Here is a 16,927-nt window from a genome sequence, read left to right as displayed (position 1 = left end):
TTTAAATTAAAGAAGGGTCAGGTCTCTACAGCTCTGTCTACTTCGCAGCTGGTGAAACTAAGGAAGTTCCAATGTGAGGTTTCTGTGGGAGTTTGCATCCAAATAGGATTAGCCTTTAGGAACTTCTTCCCACTGTGATGAAGACCACCAAGTTAGTCCTCTTCATACCAGTTAATTTAATACATGCAGTAAATGTGTGCCTGTGGTGGGGCAAAGGCACAGTGTGTGAAGAAGAGCAATGTGATGTGTCCTTGTAAATAGAGAGGCTGCTGTCCTGCTTTTGAAGGAGTGATTTTTCCTTTGATTATCTGGGGAAATCTGTTGACCTCCTGGGCCCAGAGCATGCTGCAGGCACTGCTGTAAGCAAGGGGGCTGGTTGCTTGTTTGTGAGCTGTGGTGGTGGAGGCTGACTGCACAAAGATGGGGAGCATTCAATGGTGATTGAAGTGTGCCATCAGGAAAGGGTTTTAAATCTGCATGCTGGAAAAGGTGACAGGCAATTGTCCCTCATTTGGGACTTTCATTGTCTGGCAAAAATGAAAAGGGAGTTACCTGATGGTGGGGAGATAGGAAGGAATTGCCCATAGTGGGAACTGGAAGGAGTGAGAAGGGACACTGCTTTCCTGGCAAGAAGGTCCTGCCTAAAAAGTATGTCCCTGAAAGGGACAGAGAGCAACTGAGATGAGGAAGAACTGCTTAGCTTGCTGGGAAGTCAAGAAGAGGCAAGAATGCATGATAGCCCTGCTTTTGAAGTGCTGGGCAGCAGAGTGGACTGTGAAGTCAGGGGGCAGCAGGGAGTCTGTACCCTACAAAGGTTGTAAGTTCGGAGGAAAACCAGGGAAAGGGTTGCTGGGAGCTGAGAATTTTAAGACCTGGCCTCAGTGCTTTGCAGCTCATATATCCAGGAAGCAGCTTCATCAGTCTCACAGACCCATGCAAAAATAGCAAAGCATCCTATTACATGTTACAGTGCACATTCTCAAGCTCTTCATCCAACAGTTCCTCCTGTTTATACACATGTATATTACTAACCATAATAATACTAACAGAATCACTGAACATTAGGGATTGGAAGAGACCCTGAAAGATCATCTAGTCTAAATCCCATGCCAGAGCAGGATCACCTAGAGTAGGTGATACAGAAATGCATCCAGGCAGATTTTTAATGTCTCCATAGGAGGAGACTCCACAACTTCTCTGGGCAGCCCATTTCAGAGAAAAGGTTTTTCCTTATATTTTTCCCTCCTGTGGTTGGTGTGATCAGAGTTACAGTTTATGTTTAGGTTCTTCCCCATAACACCCACTTTTCTGATGTACTGTTTTTGTAATTTGAACTGCCCCAGAGTCATCAGCCCTGCAAAATACCAAGGTAAGTTTGATGTCTAGTTGGGCACAGAGAGGTTGTTGGCCCTGCTCTTGAGTGAAGGGGCCAAGGAGAGGTATGGGCATGTGCTGACAGGAAGTTGCCATGTCTGAAGACGATGCAGAGAAGGATGTGTGATAGCCAAGACAGGAGAGAAAGGTGAGTGATGTTCCTTTACAGGGTGGTGCTGGCTTGAGCTGTCCCAGAGTAGCTTTGAGAGAGGCATGGGACAGCAGGAGGGAAGGGAAAGATGTCCTGTAGAGGAAGGAACTGGAGGATGTGATAGTTTGTGAGGCTGTCGTTCCCTTTTCTGTTCAAGCAGGGACCCTGGGATGGCATACTCCCAGCAGGAGTCCTCTTGCCAAGGACTGGGGGACAGTACCCAGAAAGGCTCAACCCTTCGGGATCTGGTTTTTTTTTTGGCCTCTCTTATCCATCACCCACCTCCCAGCCCTTTTGTGTGAGATGGGGATTGCTTTGTGTAGACCTCTCCCTGCATCCTGACCTGGCATGTTTTTCCCCTTGGATGGCAGCTAAAGAAAATATGAACCTGTGCCAAAAAAAGTCCTTTTTTTGGGACATTACTTAAGCTTATGCTTAACTTTGAACTGCAGTAAATTAAAGAGGATGAGAGCATATGTTTCAAGTTAAGCACAGGTACAGAGATGGGATGGAGGAGGTCAGAGCACTCACTGACCTGCACCCTGGTGAGATGCTTCTGCAGCAATCAAGCTACTCCTGACTTTTCACGTTCTTGAAGCAGTCAAACCCAGTGCGTTCCTATGGTGCTTAGATTAATTAAAGTGTGAGTTTCCAAAGCACTTAACTTAGGTGCCTTACCTGCTCTGTGGCTGCTCTAGAACACAAAAGTACCAAACTCTCCTGGTGATATCTGCCTTTGTACAGCTCAGATGACTCAGTGAAATAGGTATGCCAATGATGTGATGCGTTCACCTAACCTGGTTTTGCATGGGGTCATTTGAAAAGTGCAATATGCCCTGCTGATGTCACGTTGTTTTATCACCCCCCTATAACTTTGTGTTCCTCTTTCTCCTTTGTCACATAAACGCCATTTCTTTGTTAAAAAACTCTCCTTCACGTGGTGCACAGACTCCTGAAGTGTATTTTTAACCCACTGCACTCAGCCCTATTTGGTTCTTTTCTCAGAATGTAAACTCCCAGGCAGGCTTAAATAGTGGTGGGGTGTGTTTTGCCTCAGAAGGAGTGAACTCTGTGTCCTCATGGACTGAAATTGGCCTTTAGAGAAAATCCCACCACTTCTGCCAACACACTGATTCTCTTCCTTTTCAGGATTTACTGCACCAAAATAGCTGTTTGTTTCTCTTTCTCTGTTGAAGATTGCAAGACCAGGGGGAGAAAAATAATAAAGGCAATTTTATAGTGCAGTTATCACAGTTCCTGCAAATAATTTTATTTTGTGCTGGGTGAGTTTCTGACCTACATGAGAGAGGAGAGGAAAGCATGAAGACTCCTGTTCAGGCGTTAGTCCTCTGCTCTTCTACTCACCCAGCAGATGTTAGAAGTTGTCTCCCTACAACCTTCTCTTCAGTTCTCTGATCCACACTGTGTTCATTCATGTAAACCATAACCTTGAACTGAGTTTCCTTTTAATTGTCTTCCTATCACCAAGTTTTGTGGGTAACTAGATGCATTTTCACACTTCCAGTGTGCTTGGCAACTCTGTGCTCAGCAAGTGGTGAAACAACTCCCACTGATCGCTTGTCCCTGGCTACTTAAGCCGAGGTCAGAGAGTCCCTTCTGCTCTGAGGCTGCATGTCAGAGGAGAACTGGGAACCAGGTCACCTTCCAGAACAGATACACCCTTGCTTCTCCTGTTCTGTCTCCTGACTACTGTCACCTTCACAACAAATAGAACTCTTTCCTTAGGAAATGGGGGGGAAGGGAAGTGCTTTTACCTGCTTTCTTATGTGGCTGCATTCAGCCTGGGGAAAGCAAAAATCCTTGGAAACAAAGGCAGCCTGGTCTAGAGGTGCCAGAGATGTGTTTGAATAGAATAATGATGAAAGTGACCAGTCAAAGATGTTGTATTTCAGAAGGAGGTTGTTCATTTAAGGGCCTGTGAGATTTGGGAACCTGGCATCCTAGGGAAAGTTAGTGGCCTCAGGGCTTCTCTGTCCTTCGATGCTCATGAAATACCTCATCCTACCTCAAGAATATTAATATCAAAGCTGTGTAAAATCAGGTCTTCAAAAGAGAAATAAATGGCATGAAGAATTCTAAAGAGGGAAAAGATATTCTAGAATCAATATATTTTTACTTCTCCTCCCCTCAGGCTAGAGCCTTTTGGGGGTAAAGGTAGATATTTAAAATGTAAAGTATTTGCTTGCTGGGCACTAATCCAGACTTTTTTTTTTTGCCCTTTCAAGTAAAGGGGCAACAGAAGTCAAGGAATGGGGTATCAAAGGGTAAGAAGTGAAGGGAGCAAAAGTGGGGGATGATGTTGCCCTAAAAGGAACGTTTCCAGGGCTTCAGTGATATACTGACCTAATAAACAGAGGGAATATGAGAATACCAGAGGAAGGAAAATGGAACCATATAGGAACTGAGATAAAAGAAAAAGGTTCAGGAGAAGAAGGTAAGAGCAGATTAACCACAGGCAGTAGTCATTGACAAGTTTTGTCTCTTTTCTTCTTTATTATAGCAATCTCTGTTAACATCCACAGTATGAACGAAACAGTTTCACTGTGTCTAGCTTTAATCAGTTCTGACTAAAACCAGGACTTTTGCATAGTTTTCAAGTACCTCTTGGACAGATTTATTATTTTTTAAAGTTTTCAGAATTTTATAGTACATTTTTACAAAGAGGGATTTCTTCTACCTTTCCTCACCTCTTCCCTATGCAGACTTTGTCTCCTCTACAGCCACAGAGGAGACACCTGTTTTGAAGACCCCAGCTAGGTGATCAAGTGGGTATAAAAACCCATTAGGAATGGGAGGGCAGATGCTGCAGCCTGTGTTGCTCTGGGAATTTTGTCCACCTTGTGACCTTCCAAGATGTTCAACTATGGTAGTTATTTTTAAACTCAGAACTAGGGCTAGAAGTTGTGGTTCTCATTTAAGGTTTGGGATGTTTCTCTCAGTCCCCAAATGATTTTTAGCATAGATGGGGACAAAATTGTATGTTGTGTTCTTCACATAAGGCATGAACACTCCTGCTAAGACATAGAGCTATCCAGGTCTTGTGGAGTGAAGGACCATATCTCCAGTAGTGTACATGCTCCAGTGGGGGCTGTGGCTCAGAGTCCCACCGTGCAATTCAAAGGTTGTTTTTGTGTGCTTCTGTTCAAGCAGCAGAACAGCTGATACTCAAAGGTGTGCTAGTTTGATACTGCTAAAAATGAAACGAATTAGTCTGCTTTTGCTGCTCGGAACATCCACAGTAGACCCCTACGTTTGAGCAAAGTCTCACCCACATTCAGCACTGAGCATGGGGCACACTTTGCATTGGCAGGAGGTGCTAGAGACTCACCTCTGTATCCCTGGCATCCTGGATTGGGGGGAGCATCCTGGAATTGGGGGGGCATCCCCTCCCTTTGTCCTGGTTCATTCTCCTGTCCATATTGCAGAGTGGCAAGGCACTGTACCTAGCCCTGTGCAGGACATAGTTCTGTGCCAAGCTTCTGTCCTCTTTTTGGGATATACTATGGGAAAGATAATGGGGGAGGAGGAAAGGCTAGCCAAGTGGGTGCACTGACCTCAGAGGAGCCCCATAAATGAGCTGGCTAATAAATCTCTTCAAATAATGTTGCTCCAGACCCAAAGTGAGACATCTTGATTTAGACCTGCTTGAAATCTGCTGAGCCAGTTTGCCCTCCTTTGCTTTCATTGCGCTTGTGCCTTTCCCTTTCTATCTATTCTTACACATACAGACACATGCACATCCCTCTCCCCCCGCCTTCCCCGCTCTGTATACCTGTTGTTTTGCTGGTAGCTGGTACTGTGGCACTCAGCGTCATGTCTGTGCTCCCCCAGGCCGTTCATCGTGCTCCCTCCCTTGATGGAATGGATACGGGTCGCCGTGGCTCATGCGGGGCACCGCCGCAGCTTCTCGGTGGACAGCGATGACGTACGGCAGGCAGCGAGGCTCTTACTGCCGGGAGTGGACTGCGAACCTCGACAGTTAAAGTAAGTCCACAGGAAAAAGAAATCAGCTGCTTTTGTTGCGAAATGTGTCTCTCTTTCCTAGCGACAGCAAACCAGCAGGCAGGCAGAGGGCTCTCTGCTTGCCTTGAGAGGTGCATGGATGCTCGGGCTCGGCACTGTGTGCGTTGCAAAGTCAGCTCCTGGTATTTGCTGACATCCGTGCATAAGCTGGTTGCATGGTAATGGGTGTCTGAATATCTCACAGCTGGATTGAGCCCCTAATCTGCTCAACAGAGGTTATATCCTGCTTTTTTTTCCCTGTTACTGTTAGATTCTGTTTGCTAATGATGGGCTGAGATCTGCTAATTTTCTGCTTCACGTTGCTGTGCTATAAAATGCTGAAATGTAATTGGCAAGGCTGCAGATATTTCTCAGGGCTTTGTTTTCAACATTACTGCTTAAAGGGCACATTGAAACTTACAGATAAGAATACCTTGTGCAGTAAAATCGTGTTTCTCATGCTAATGTCAGCTCGAATTAGTTGTAAATGTCAGCTTAGATAATTTGACTTTTTCGTGCATTGGATGCGGCCTTTTTGTTTTCTAATGAAGGCTTAGAGTATTTATTGCCAGGATATGTTTTTAGTGTCTGTTTTGCTTTGTTAGGTATATGTATTAAAGCGTGATCTAGGGTTGTTCTGAAGTCAAGAGTATGTTCGGGTTTGATTTTCATATGAAAAGGCATCCTGAATCTGCCAAAGCAGAAATTACTCACTGCTGTTGCTGCACAAATTTGTACATAAACCCCAGTTTTCAGAAGTCTGGCTCTTCATACAGCAGTAGGTACATGCTTTCCTGCAACACAGAAAGCAAAGGGGTCATCTATGTAATTAGCTGTGACAACCTGCACTGAATCAGCTGCCTTCTGTTGACTCTGGCCTTGACGTGCTCTTTCACCAGAGAGTATGATACTTTACTTTGAGATCTGCCTAAGTTTTTTATAGTCACAGCTCTTCAATATTTAATTGGAAAAAAAAAAAAGATCCTGAATCTGAAAAGTGAAGTCTTGAGCGTTTCAGATTTCAAATCTTGGCTGTAATTGCTTCTCCTTGGGTGTGACCATCTTGGCCCTCGTTTCCAGAAGTGCAGCGTTCTGCATCACTACTGAAATGTCAGAACTTACAGGTACTGTGCCCCTCCTGAAGACCTAGCACTTGGTTTTGTAAAGGCACAATTAATTTAACACCTCTTCCAGTATTTAGGTGGGATTGCAAGTAAGGCAGTAATGTTTCTACTCTACATCCTCTGTCTTAAAAATTATGAATGATAGATGTGGTTTAATACCTGATAATGAAACCTCCCGTAACTCTGAAAGTTCTATTTTGTCTCTCTGTGTGCATGTATTTAAATATCATCAATGCTTAGACAGTTTTCTAGGACATACAAAATCATCTGAAATTGAGGAGTGCTGTATTATGCTGCAGAAGAATATGTCCATTTTGAAGAACAAATCAGTAATTAAAGTTACCATCAAGAGACAATTTCATGGAGAGTAGAAATGATTGCTGTTGCCTTGCTGGTCTTGCAAGTGGGAATGAGCTTGAAGAGCATAGCCTGAGATTAATTAGGTGGTAGTGAAGAGAATAATAATTCCTGAGACAAATTCTGTGTTTTATAGAGACCAGACTTTGCAGTGTACCCTTAATTTGCAAGGATTTGATACCCCCAGTGATGTCCCAGAATGACATTCACTCTTCTGGGCTGGCAGAAGTCTGCAAATGAGCGTCCAGTTAGTGTGGATTTTATTTTAAGGTCTGTACCTAATGCAGGCATAGCACAGTAGGTTCTTTCAGTAAGAAACGTGGAAATGTAACCCTGGCTGCCTGTAATCCTGAGATCAAAGGAAGGACTGACCTTATCTGAAGAATAACATGAGACATCAGGATATTAATTTGAAACTTGTAGCTTGTAGTTTTTAATTTGCATTCAGTGCAGACCCTCAGCACTTCTCATTTCCACTAGGCCAAGTGCCAGCCTTTCATGCCTTCCTGTTGGAGAGGGAGGGTTTCCAGCTATCAATTCCTGAGCAACTATCAATTCTTGAGCAACCATCAATTCCATGAATGCAAACACTGAAAGAGGGGGGAAATGCAACAACTTTGCAGAAGATGGCTTTTCAAATAAGCTGTGTGATGAATGACAGATGCAGGATTTTAAGTGCAATTAGCTTGATATGTTTTGTGACTTCTACAGAAAAGGCTTTATAAGTAGAACCTTGAAACTGGTTCAATTTCTAGCTTTTTATTAGCAGTCTTCCTTAGCCCCTGAAATAGAGACTTGAACCCAAATGTTCCAATGGTCCTACGTGACATTGCATCGTTCCACAGAGTTGATTTGCAACCTATCACTGAAAATACATAAAATCAGCTTCCACACTGGAAAAACACACATGCAGGGAGAAGGGGAGATTGGCAGGATCTCTAAGTTCAAGATCGGTTTGGATGAAAAACAAATGTTCTATTTCTTATCTGAACTACAGCATGGAGGTCTCCCAGCAGATTTATTTGACATTCCCAGCACGGTGACGTACTCCAGCAGTGAGGTTCTTGATCTGGCTTTGTAATTCTTGCCTTTCATTCCAGTACTTCTCTTTCTCCCATCTTTTGAGCCTTCTTTAAAAAATCTTATCACCTTAATTTCTTTCAGTGTTTTCATCTCCTGAAAGTCGAACTCTTGTTCTGACTAGAGGAGCGAGGGAAGCTGGAATCAACCAGAAACTGCCTGTATCTTTCCTGCTCTCTTTTCATCTTATAACAGCAGACATGCCAGAAGGTTTCTTCCCTTTCCCCAGCCTTGGGAGACGAGCAGGGATGTAAATGTTCTCTTTCCTCCAGGAATGGAAGCTTTAGATAGACCAGTTGTCTTCACCTTTCACAAGGAGGTAGGCTTCACAGATGGGTTGACTGCTGGATGCACAGCAGCTAACTGAGGCGGAAGCCAAAGTTATGTCCAAAATAGTCTTTTGTGACAGTGAGAGGCTAGATTTAAATAAAACTTTGACTCTACCCAGGCCCTGTTGGTCCATCTCAGGCAGCTAGATATAGTCATGAGAGAACTGTGTGCAAATTTGCTCTCTGACATAAATTTGGTGAAGGCAGGTTTTCTGCTCCCTGCTCTAGACCTTTTACTAACAAAAGCATCAGGGATGAAGGTAGTTTGTTGCCAAAAAAGAGCACAGTGTTAGAAACTGGCCTGTCTTTCTGCTGCTCTAGGATAGTGTCACTTCTCAGTCTGTGCTTGGTCTGGCTGGCTACCAACAGATGCCTGGTTATGGCTACTCCTCATTATCACATCTGCCGGGGGTACCTTTCCACTTGCTCCGCTTTAAACGCAACTTCTCTGTGTGTCTTTCCTTCCTCTATTCTGTGGGGCATTTGTTTAAAACAGAAACCCCAATGTGTTAGACATGCTGGGGAGGATTGCACAAGAATGATTGGGGACTGGAGGCTGACAGCAGAGGAACAGAGCAAGGGAGGGGCATCCTGTATTGCCCAGCACAAAGGCTGATGTGCTTTTTATCGGCGTCAGTGGCTTCATCTCTGGTTGCAATATGTTATTGCAATCCTGGAGGATGTAAAGATGCTGGAACAAACTGACCTGAGAGAGTTAGTAATGTCATGCAGGGGACTGTTATTGGGTCACTTTTGCATCTGACTGGATAAAGAGCTGTTTCCTGGCCAGTCATAGATTAACAGAAGCATGTAGTCTGGTATGTGTGTGGATATGTTTGTTCTGACACAGACACAGCAAAAATGGACAAAAATCCACAGTCTTAGAGATTTGAGTGCGGTTCTCCTCCAGAAAGGACAGTCCCAATTGCCATCTGTTATTTTGAAGTGTTTTTCTTCTATTCTCAGCATCATCTCAGACCTCTTTGATTCCAGGTCATCCTTTACCTGGTTTCTCTGAGAAAGCTGCTTTCCCTGCATGTTTTCTGGGCCTGGCAAAAGTCCTCCTTGCCCCTGAGAAAGATTCTGTGCTCTGCTGAAGGGAATCAAGTGGACATTTCACTCCTGGTACTTCTAGTGATGCAGGAGGAGGCATTTCAGGAGATCTTAGATTGCACCATCTGAAGGTGGAGTTCTGGCTCCTGAACCCTGAATATCTGGCCATCTGATTCCCAGCTGGGCTGGGAAAGAAATACTCTGCAGGGTTACTGTCCTAGAGCACCTCAAGGGTTTTTTCAGGTGTCTGAATGAACACCGAGCCTGTCTCTGTGGCACCAAGATTCTCAGTAGTTGTTACCTCTGAGCCTGGACAGCTTCATGTGGCTCTGCAGTCATGTCTGTCTGGTCGTCCTCTCACGCTCCTTAGTCTAGCATGCCACAAAGTCACCGACTGAGATTTGGAGGAGAAGCAGAGTTTAGTTGTCTTGAGGAGTGAGCTCTTCTTATCCATAGATGAAAAGACTTGTGCCTTGTGCAATAGAGAGCATGATTGGTCCCTGGGGCATTCACTGGCACCCACCATGGTCACATGCTGGGGGCAGGTACCACATTGTAGCAGGAGAAGCCCAGGACAATTCTGTAAAAGGCCTGAAGTAAGTTTTGGCAGCTGTACCCAAGGGCAGGCAATGGAAAATGGCATTTTTGCTGTTAGATTCCTTATGGGTGGAGTCCTGCAGGGGTCTGTTTTGCTTTTGCCCCATCCCATACTGACATACAGCCCATGGAGACCACTGAGGCCCTGGTACCACCAAGAAGTCCATGAGAAGCATCACAATTCTTGTTTTCAGGCCCTGGAGGGATGCTGGAAGGCAAGGACAGGCAGTGTGATTTGCATGTTAACCTTTCTGCTGAAGTGAAATGTAGTTGGAGGTGGCAGTGTCACTGCTGGTCAAGGCAGAGCTGGAAAGAACAGGGACCATCATGACAGGACGTGTGCCTGCGCAGAGATGGAGAGCCATAACTTGATTCCCTTTAGTTGTTTGATTATCCACTTTCAACAGCATTTAACAATTGTGACTAACTACACTCCTTGAGAGTAGTGCTGGGCTCACAGACAGTGAGCACAGCAATATCCCTTTCCTTCTCTGCCTAGCTGTGAGTTTGGGTCCTATCTCTGCTCCTGACCACAGGTGTGCGTATTATTCTCATCTCTTCCTGGGATGCAAAGGGGAAATTAGTATCAGTAAATATTGGCCTTGAGGCAGCACTTGTGAGAGTTGTGCATCAGTGCCAAGAAAAATCACCTGAGAACTTAACAGAGTATTTTCCCTTTTTTTTTTTTTTTTTTTATTTGGGAAAGAAAATCCAGGGGGAGGGACAAAAAATAAATAACAGAAACAAGGTTACAGAAATGGGAAAAACAGTAAGAAAAATGAGAGCAAATTATGCAGCTTAATGCACTCAAATTTGGTGACCAGATAACCTCTATCCCAGCAATGAGAGAAAGCTGCCTCACAAAATCAGAGGGAAATATTTTTAACAAAGCCTGGAGTGATGCCATAACTCTAAGGATTAATAATAGTAATACCCAGCATTTGAAAAGGATGAAAAATGATCCAAGGAAAATTCCAGGCTGTTAGTGCAAGGCCTTTGAATGTTTTTTCAGGCAAAGACTGATTAAAGACATGTTGTTGAGGGAAAAATGGGATAAAATGTGACACAGATTTTCTAAAGATAGATCTTGCCAGACTAATCTAATAACTTCTTGATAAGATAACTGATTTTCTACCCCAAGGAAATTCAGTAGATTTCATCTATTTGAGACTTGAGTGAATGATTTGATGCAGTCCACGCAGCTATTAGTTAAGAGAGAAGATGGGATTTAGGAAAGTAATTGGGAAGTGAGCAGGGGCCAGCTTCAAGGAAGGTGACAAAGGCTGGGTTGGGTGCAGTGGAGAGATCTTTGGCTTTCATTCTTAAGAACAAGTCTTTTTTTCACTATTCAGAAAGGATTCTGGCTCAAATGATAGCAGCTGCACTCATGAAGTTAAAATTCGCTGATGCCACAATGCTGAGTGGCATTGTCCTGATAGAGGAAGTTTGGGAAATCATCCAGGAAAAGTGGATGACCTTGAGGACTGGGACAAAAGCAATGGAATGAAATACAGTTTTCCAGAAGTGGAAGGCAAACACAGGGAGATTAATTAGAAAAATGGATGCTGCAGTGTACATGTAACTTACACACTATATATGCAGTATAAAATAAACTACACTGGGAGTTGGTCTCTTCTGCCAGGCAACCAGAAACAGAACAAGGGGACACAGTCTCAAGTTGTGCCAAGGAAGGTATAGGCTGGATGTTAGGAGGAAGTTCTTCCCAGAGAGAGTGATTGGCATTGGAATGGGCTGCCCAGGGAGGTGGTGGAGTCGCCGTCCCTGTAGGTGTTCAAGAAAAGCCTGGATGAGGCATTTAGTGCCATGGTCTAGTTGATTGGACAGGGCTGGGTGCTAGGTTGGACTGGATAATCTTGAAGGTCTCTTCTAAACTGGTTGATTCTGTGATTCTGTGGTTGAGTATTGCAAAGGTGATGGAAAAGATGTAGTGCAGTAGTATTTCGTCCCAGAGTGACTGTAAACCACAGAAGTGTGGTTTTTGGGATGCACTGAGAGAGGTGCTTCCAGTGGAACTGGGGAAATGGTTGTGAAATCTATGAATCTACATGAAAGTGGCTGGAAGTGAATCCTGTGTCTGTGTCAAGGAAATATTCACATTGGAGCAAGCAGAGAGAAATAAACTGAAGTGGTCTGAGTCTTGACAGAATGTTCTCATAGAGGAAGGCTAGAAGAGAGTGGCTTTTTCAGCTGAGCAACATGTGACATTTCTCTGTACATCAGGAATAAATGCTGCAGAAGGAAAAATGCACAGTTGCAAGGGTGGCATGAGCACAGGAATAAGTGAATATTAAGAAGTTATAACTAAGTCCAGAATGAAAGTGTAGATGGTTCCAAATCTTGCTTTAGCATAGGACTGGATTTATTGAGTTGGTCTAGACCCATGTGCTCCTATAGAATCATAGAATGGTCTGGAGTGGAAGGGATGTTCAAGATCATCCAGTCCAACCCCCTCTGCAGTAAGCAGTGGCACCCTCGACTAGATCAGGTTGCCCAGAGCCCTGTCAAGCCTCACTTCAAATATCTCCAGGGATGGAGCTCAACCACCTCTGTGGGCCACCTGTTCCAGTGTTCCACTACCTTCATGGTAAGGAACCTGTTCCTAACATCCAACCTAAATCTGCTTTTCTCTAGTTTGAAGCCATTGCCCCTTGTCCTATCACCACAGGGCTTTTTAACAGTCTCTCTTCATCCTTCTTGTAGGCCCTCTTCCAAGGACTGGAAGGCTGCTATTAGGTCTCCCTACTATTAGGTGGCCCCTTTACCATCTCAGCCTCACCCAGGGCTCCAAGTTGAATTTACATCTCTGATCCAGAAAGGTCTGTGGGTTTGTGAGTGCCTTTGAAAACCTGTCTTTAATTGAAAATCAACCCTAATTTCCAATTAGCCTTGGCCTGAGAATACCTGAGTCTCCTTTTGTTTGAGACCATCCCTCTTAATGAAGGTGTTCTAGAAAAATAGGATTATCAACCTCGAGAGTGAGGCTTATTTAACATGAGAGCATCCTTCACTCACTCTGGAGTGTTTTCTTAAGATGGTGGAGAGGGAGAAACCCAGCAATGTGTCAAAGGAAGACGTGTTATTGTGTTTTTTGAGAGCACTCTGTGCCATTTGCTGTGCCACACATACGCAATTCTAACTTGAAAGTGAAAGAGGAAGAGTTGCATGTAATGTTTTATTTATGGAAATCCTGTGCTGGTACTAGAGCATGGAAATATAAATAGATTTTAATAAACAGAGATTCGAAGGCAGAAGAAGATTTGCACTGGTCTGTGCTCTGTTAAAATGCAGTGTAAGGGGCTGGGTTTATGGAGAGAGAGAGAGAGAGTGAGTAGAAAATGGCCAAGAAATTCTACTCCTTAATTAGATTGCTTTTAAGTAGGAATGGTTTGTGTTTGCCTAGCTCCTTGAATGTCCTTGTTCTTCCCACAAATTTTCCCTAATCCTTTAACACCAGCCCTGGCTATTTCAGTAATTAGACACAAAAATGCCAACGGAGCAAGTGTTAACAAACAAGCTACTTGATAAAATCCAGCGGTCCCTGGAGGCAGATGATGCCAGTGGATGAAGGAGATTTTATTACATAAAAGGTAGTGGACCTGGCTGCTTGAAGACAACAGTAATAAAAAAGATAGTGGAGTAATTTGGGAAACATGTCCTCATATTCTCCTTCACTTTTTGAGCAGAGCACACTATTGTTTTTACAGGCTTTAGAATCCAGCCTTCTTGTTTGGTGGGGTTTTTTTCCCCATTGCAAGCAAGTTCATTACTATTTCATATGCTCTGTCTCTATACATGTTCCTGATTATAATCAGAATATATATAACTTTCATCTTCCAGTGATCAGTGAAGAGCTTGTGCTATCTATTTATACAAAAGATGAATCTGTACCCAGATTTTCCTGTAGTATGTTGGCTTTGTTGAAACTTTGAAGTCAGATTCCATTTTGCATATGGTTCCTAGCCTTATATAGAACCCTGGAATAATAAAATTGTTTCAGTTGGAAAAAAAATCTTAAGGTCATCAAGTCCAACCACTGACCTAACACCACCATGGCCATTGAAACATGCCCTGAAATGTCCATGTCTACATGTTGTTTGAACAGCTCCAGGGATGTTGATTCCTCTCATTTCATTCCATGCTACTGTTTGGGCTTGACCATCCAGTCAGAGTTTTTTTTGTCCACCCATTCAAGGCATGTGCAGCCAGTTTCTTCAGGAAGATGCTGTGGGAGACAGTGTCAAATGCTTTGCAGTTCAGTACAGAGGACTGTAGTAATAAGAGTGCTTTGAAATACAGATTTGGGTCATGATTTGATAGTTGCATCACTTTTAATATATTTTCCAGTACCTGCAACCAATTTATTCTCAGGCCTTTGACAGAAGTAAGGAATTGGCTAGTAAATATCTGGACTGTTTTTATTTTCTTGTTTCTACTTAGCTCCTGCTTAAAGTAAATGGAGATATTTTATGTCTGTGTTAAAAACTAGCACTCTATATCACTTTGATCAACATTTTTGTGCTTGTGTATCCCTCTCTCCAAAACTGAAAATGCAAATAATTGTATCAGTATTGTATTTATATTGCAGTCCTATTAATAGCAGCATTATGGTCCATTTTAAAGCACTATATGGGAAATAAGAGTGTCCAGAAATGTAAACCAAATTGTCTGCCACCCCTGCTATTGCCATTTGTGTCTGTAGTCTCACTGAAGAGCCCCAGGCAGGGAACAGGACCCTTTTGTGCTGTGGGCTGTGCATAGCCAGATCAAAACTGATCTCTGACCCCATGAAACTCAGCATTGCAAATGCCTGTATATATTGCTGGCTAAAATATGACTCCTTCCAGATTTGCAGCCAGCTGAACTATAATTTCTGACTCAAGACCTCATTTATATTTAGGACAGAAACTTATTGAATAAGCTTTACAGAGCTAAAAAGATGGACTTAATTAATAGATTATCTTTCTTTTAATTGAAAGGACTGGCAATCAAGTCCCAAGTGGACAAACAAGGTTTTGGTGCTTGGCTATCAGGACAATGATCTGGTCTCATCAGCTGTGGGAAATTGCATTTGTCCTCCTACTCATCCTGGCCTGCACTCCACTTGTTTTAAATTGACTATTAGCATGCTATGCCAGCACATGTAGCCTAGAATACCATTAAGATGTTCCTACTTCTTTTTTAGTACCATTTGCAGAGCATTTGTCTGTTAGTGACTATAGCAATAATCCCCTCCCAAAGAACAAATAATTTAAAAGCTATGTAAGAAGAGAGCTGCTGTGTCTACCAGTTACGATGGAAACACTTTGCCTTTGAATCATCTGTTTTCCCCAATGTATTCCATCCATGAGTAACTTCCTAAAGATCCACACAGACCCTATCTTAGCCAGTCTGAGTGGAAAAAAAAAAACCCAAGCCCCCAAACCCAAAAACCCTTGCATATAAATTGTTGCTGTAAAAAGTGCTGCAGTATGTTTTTTTAATGTGAATCTGGGAAAAGATAATGATATTTTGCTGTCCCATTATAAATGAAGAAGATTATCTTTGACTCCTTTTCGAGGTTTGAGTATTTTGTAGTACCACAGTGTCATGGAGACCATGAAGCTTTTGACAGTGACCATTTGCAGTAATTATTGTTACCATGGCATTCCCCATATAAAGGCACAGTAAAGTTAATTATGTGCAGTGACAACACTGAAATGATCTTGAAGATAACTGCTGTAGAAGCAGTATGTGTGAGGCATTAAAAGAGGATTTGTAGTAAATTGCATTGCATTATAAGTTAAAAAGTGTGGTCACAGCTTTGCCAGAAATGTAAAACAACTTAAGATTTCACCCATTTCAATTTTTCCTTATAAAAGCAGTTGTTTGTATGATTCAAGGCGAGGAGGTACCAGCTAGGGAGTTAACAAGCTCTGTGACTGTGGATTTGCTGTGGAGCACAAGGACTATGATCCCTGTGTGTTACTAATTCAAGCGTATTGCTTGTCAGCTCTGAGAGTATATGTGTGTGCAGTGGTGCTGGTGTCAGGGAGCCTGTCCAGCCTCACAGGTTGCTAACTAGGTAAGTCCAGAGTGGGCTCAGTCTGTTAAGAGAGGATATTGCCCTCAATGTATGCTGTTGAGTCCTACCTTTGTGACTGTATTGCCTCTGTAGGACCTTAAAGTTCACCTGAGCCAGACAGCATCCAGAGTGGTGATGTACTGTCATCCTGAGACTGTCCCTGAGAAGGGCAGAAGAGGATTTTCCCTTCCATGGTTGTCTGCTCCTCCTGTCAGCCTCCACAGCCACTTTGAGTAAAAAAAAACTTTTCCATGGGGTGACAGATTGGGGAAAGAGCAACCCAAGTGAGTGCTGGCAGCAACCATGGTGGCCTTGGAGGGGATGTACCACTATATGGCTGGTGTCAGCCTCTTGTGCACTTGGAAAGGTCACAAAGAGTTTTTGACAAAAGGGTCGTTGGCTGACTGTAGCTGGGGAGGTTTCCAGCTCTGTTTGCAAGCTTGCTTCCCTTGCTTTGCAGGCACAGTTTAGCTGACTGAACCATTCCTCGTCAGCCTGTTGTGCCAAGATTCCTCCTGTCCTTTCCCACCTCTTTGTAGCTTGTCAGTGTATTTGTTACAGTAAGAAGTCTTGAGAGAATCAAACCTGGTGCCTGTTTCCTTCCTTCTTGTCTTTCATCCTTTAATGTTTGTGATTCCGAACGGAGCAACATCCCCTTATACAGTGTATATATAGTGTGCAGAGACCTCCAGCTCCTGGTGAAATCACCATTATTCAGTCGATGCTAGGAAAGAGGACTTGTGAGCAAGTGCAGTGT

At 43.4% G+C, this 16,927-nt stretch overlaps 1 protein-coding gene across 4 annotated transcripts in view; it reads left to right on the top strand.

Moving 5' to 3' along the window:
• Window positions 1-16,927, top strand: part of ABTB3 (ankyrin repeat and BTB domain containing 3) — a 189,885-nt gene that overhangs the window by 132,222 nt on the left and 40,736 nt on the right. For all 4 annotated transcript variants that reach the window (XM_064155384.1, XM_064155385.1, XM_064155387.1 and 1 more), the window contains exon 4: window positions 5,378-5,530. In XM_064155384.1, the coding sequence (XP_064011454.1) occupies window positions 5,378-5,530 (153 nt within the window). The remainder of the gene's footprint in view (window positions 1-5,377; window positions 5,531-16,927) is intronic.

The sequence above is a fragment of the Pogoniulus pusillus genome, chromosome 15 (genome assembly GCF_015220805.1).
Source record: "Pogoniulus pusillus isolate bPogPus1 chromosome 15, bPogPus1.pri, whole genome shotgun sequence".
NCBI lineage: Eukaryota > Metazoa > Chordata > Aves > Piciformes > Lybiidae > Pogoniulus > Pogoniulus pusillus.
Note: the sequence above shows the minus strand (reverse complement) of the source record. Positions and strands in the feature narration are given on the sequence as shown.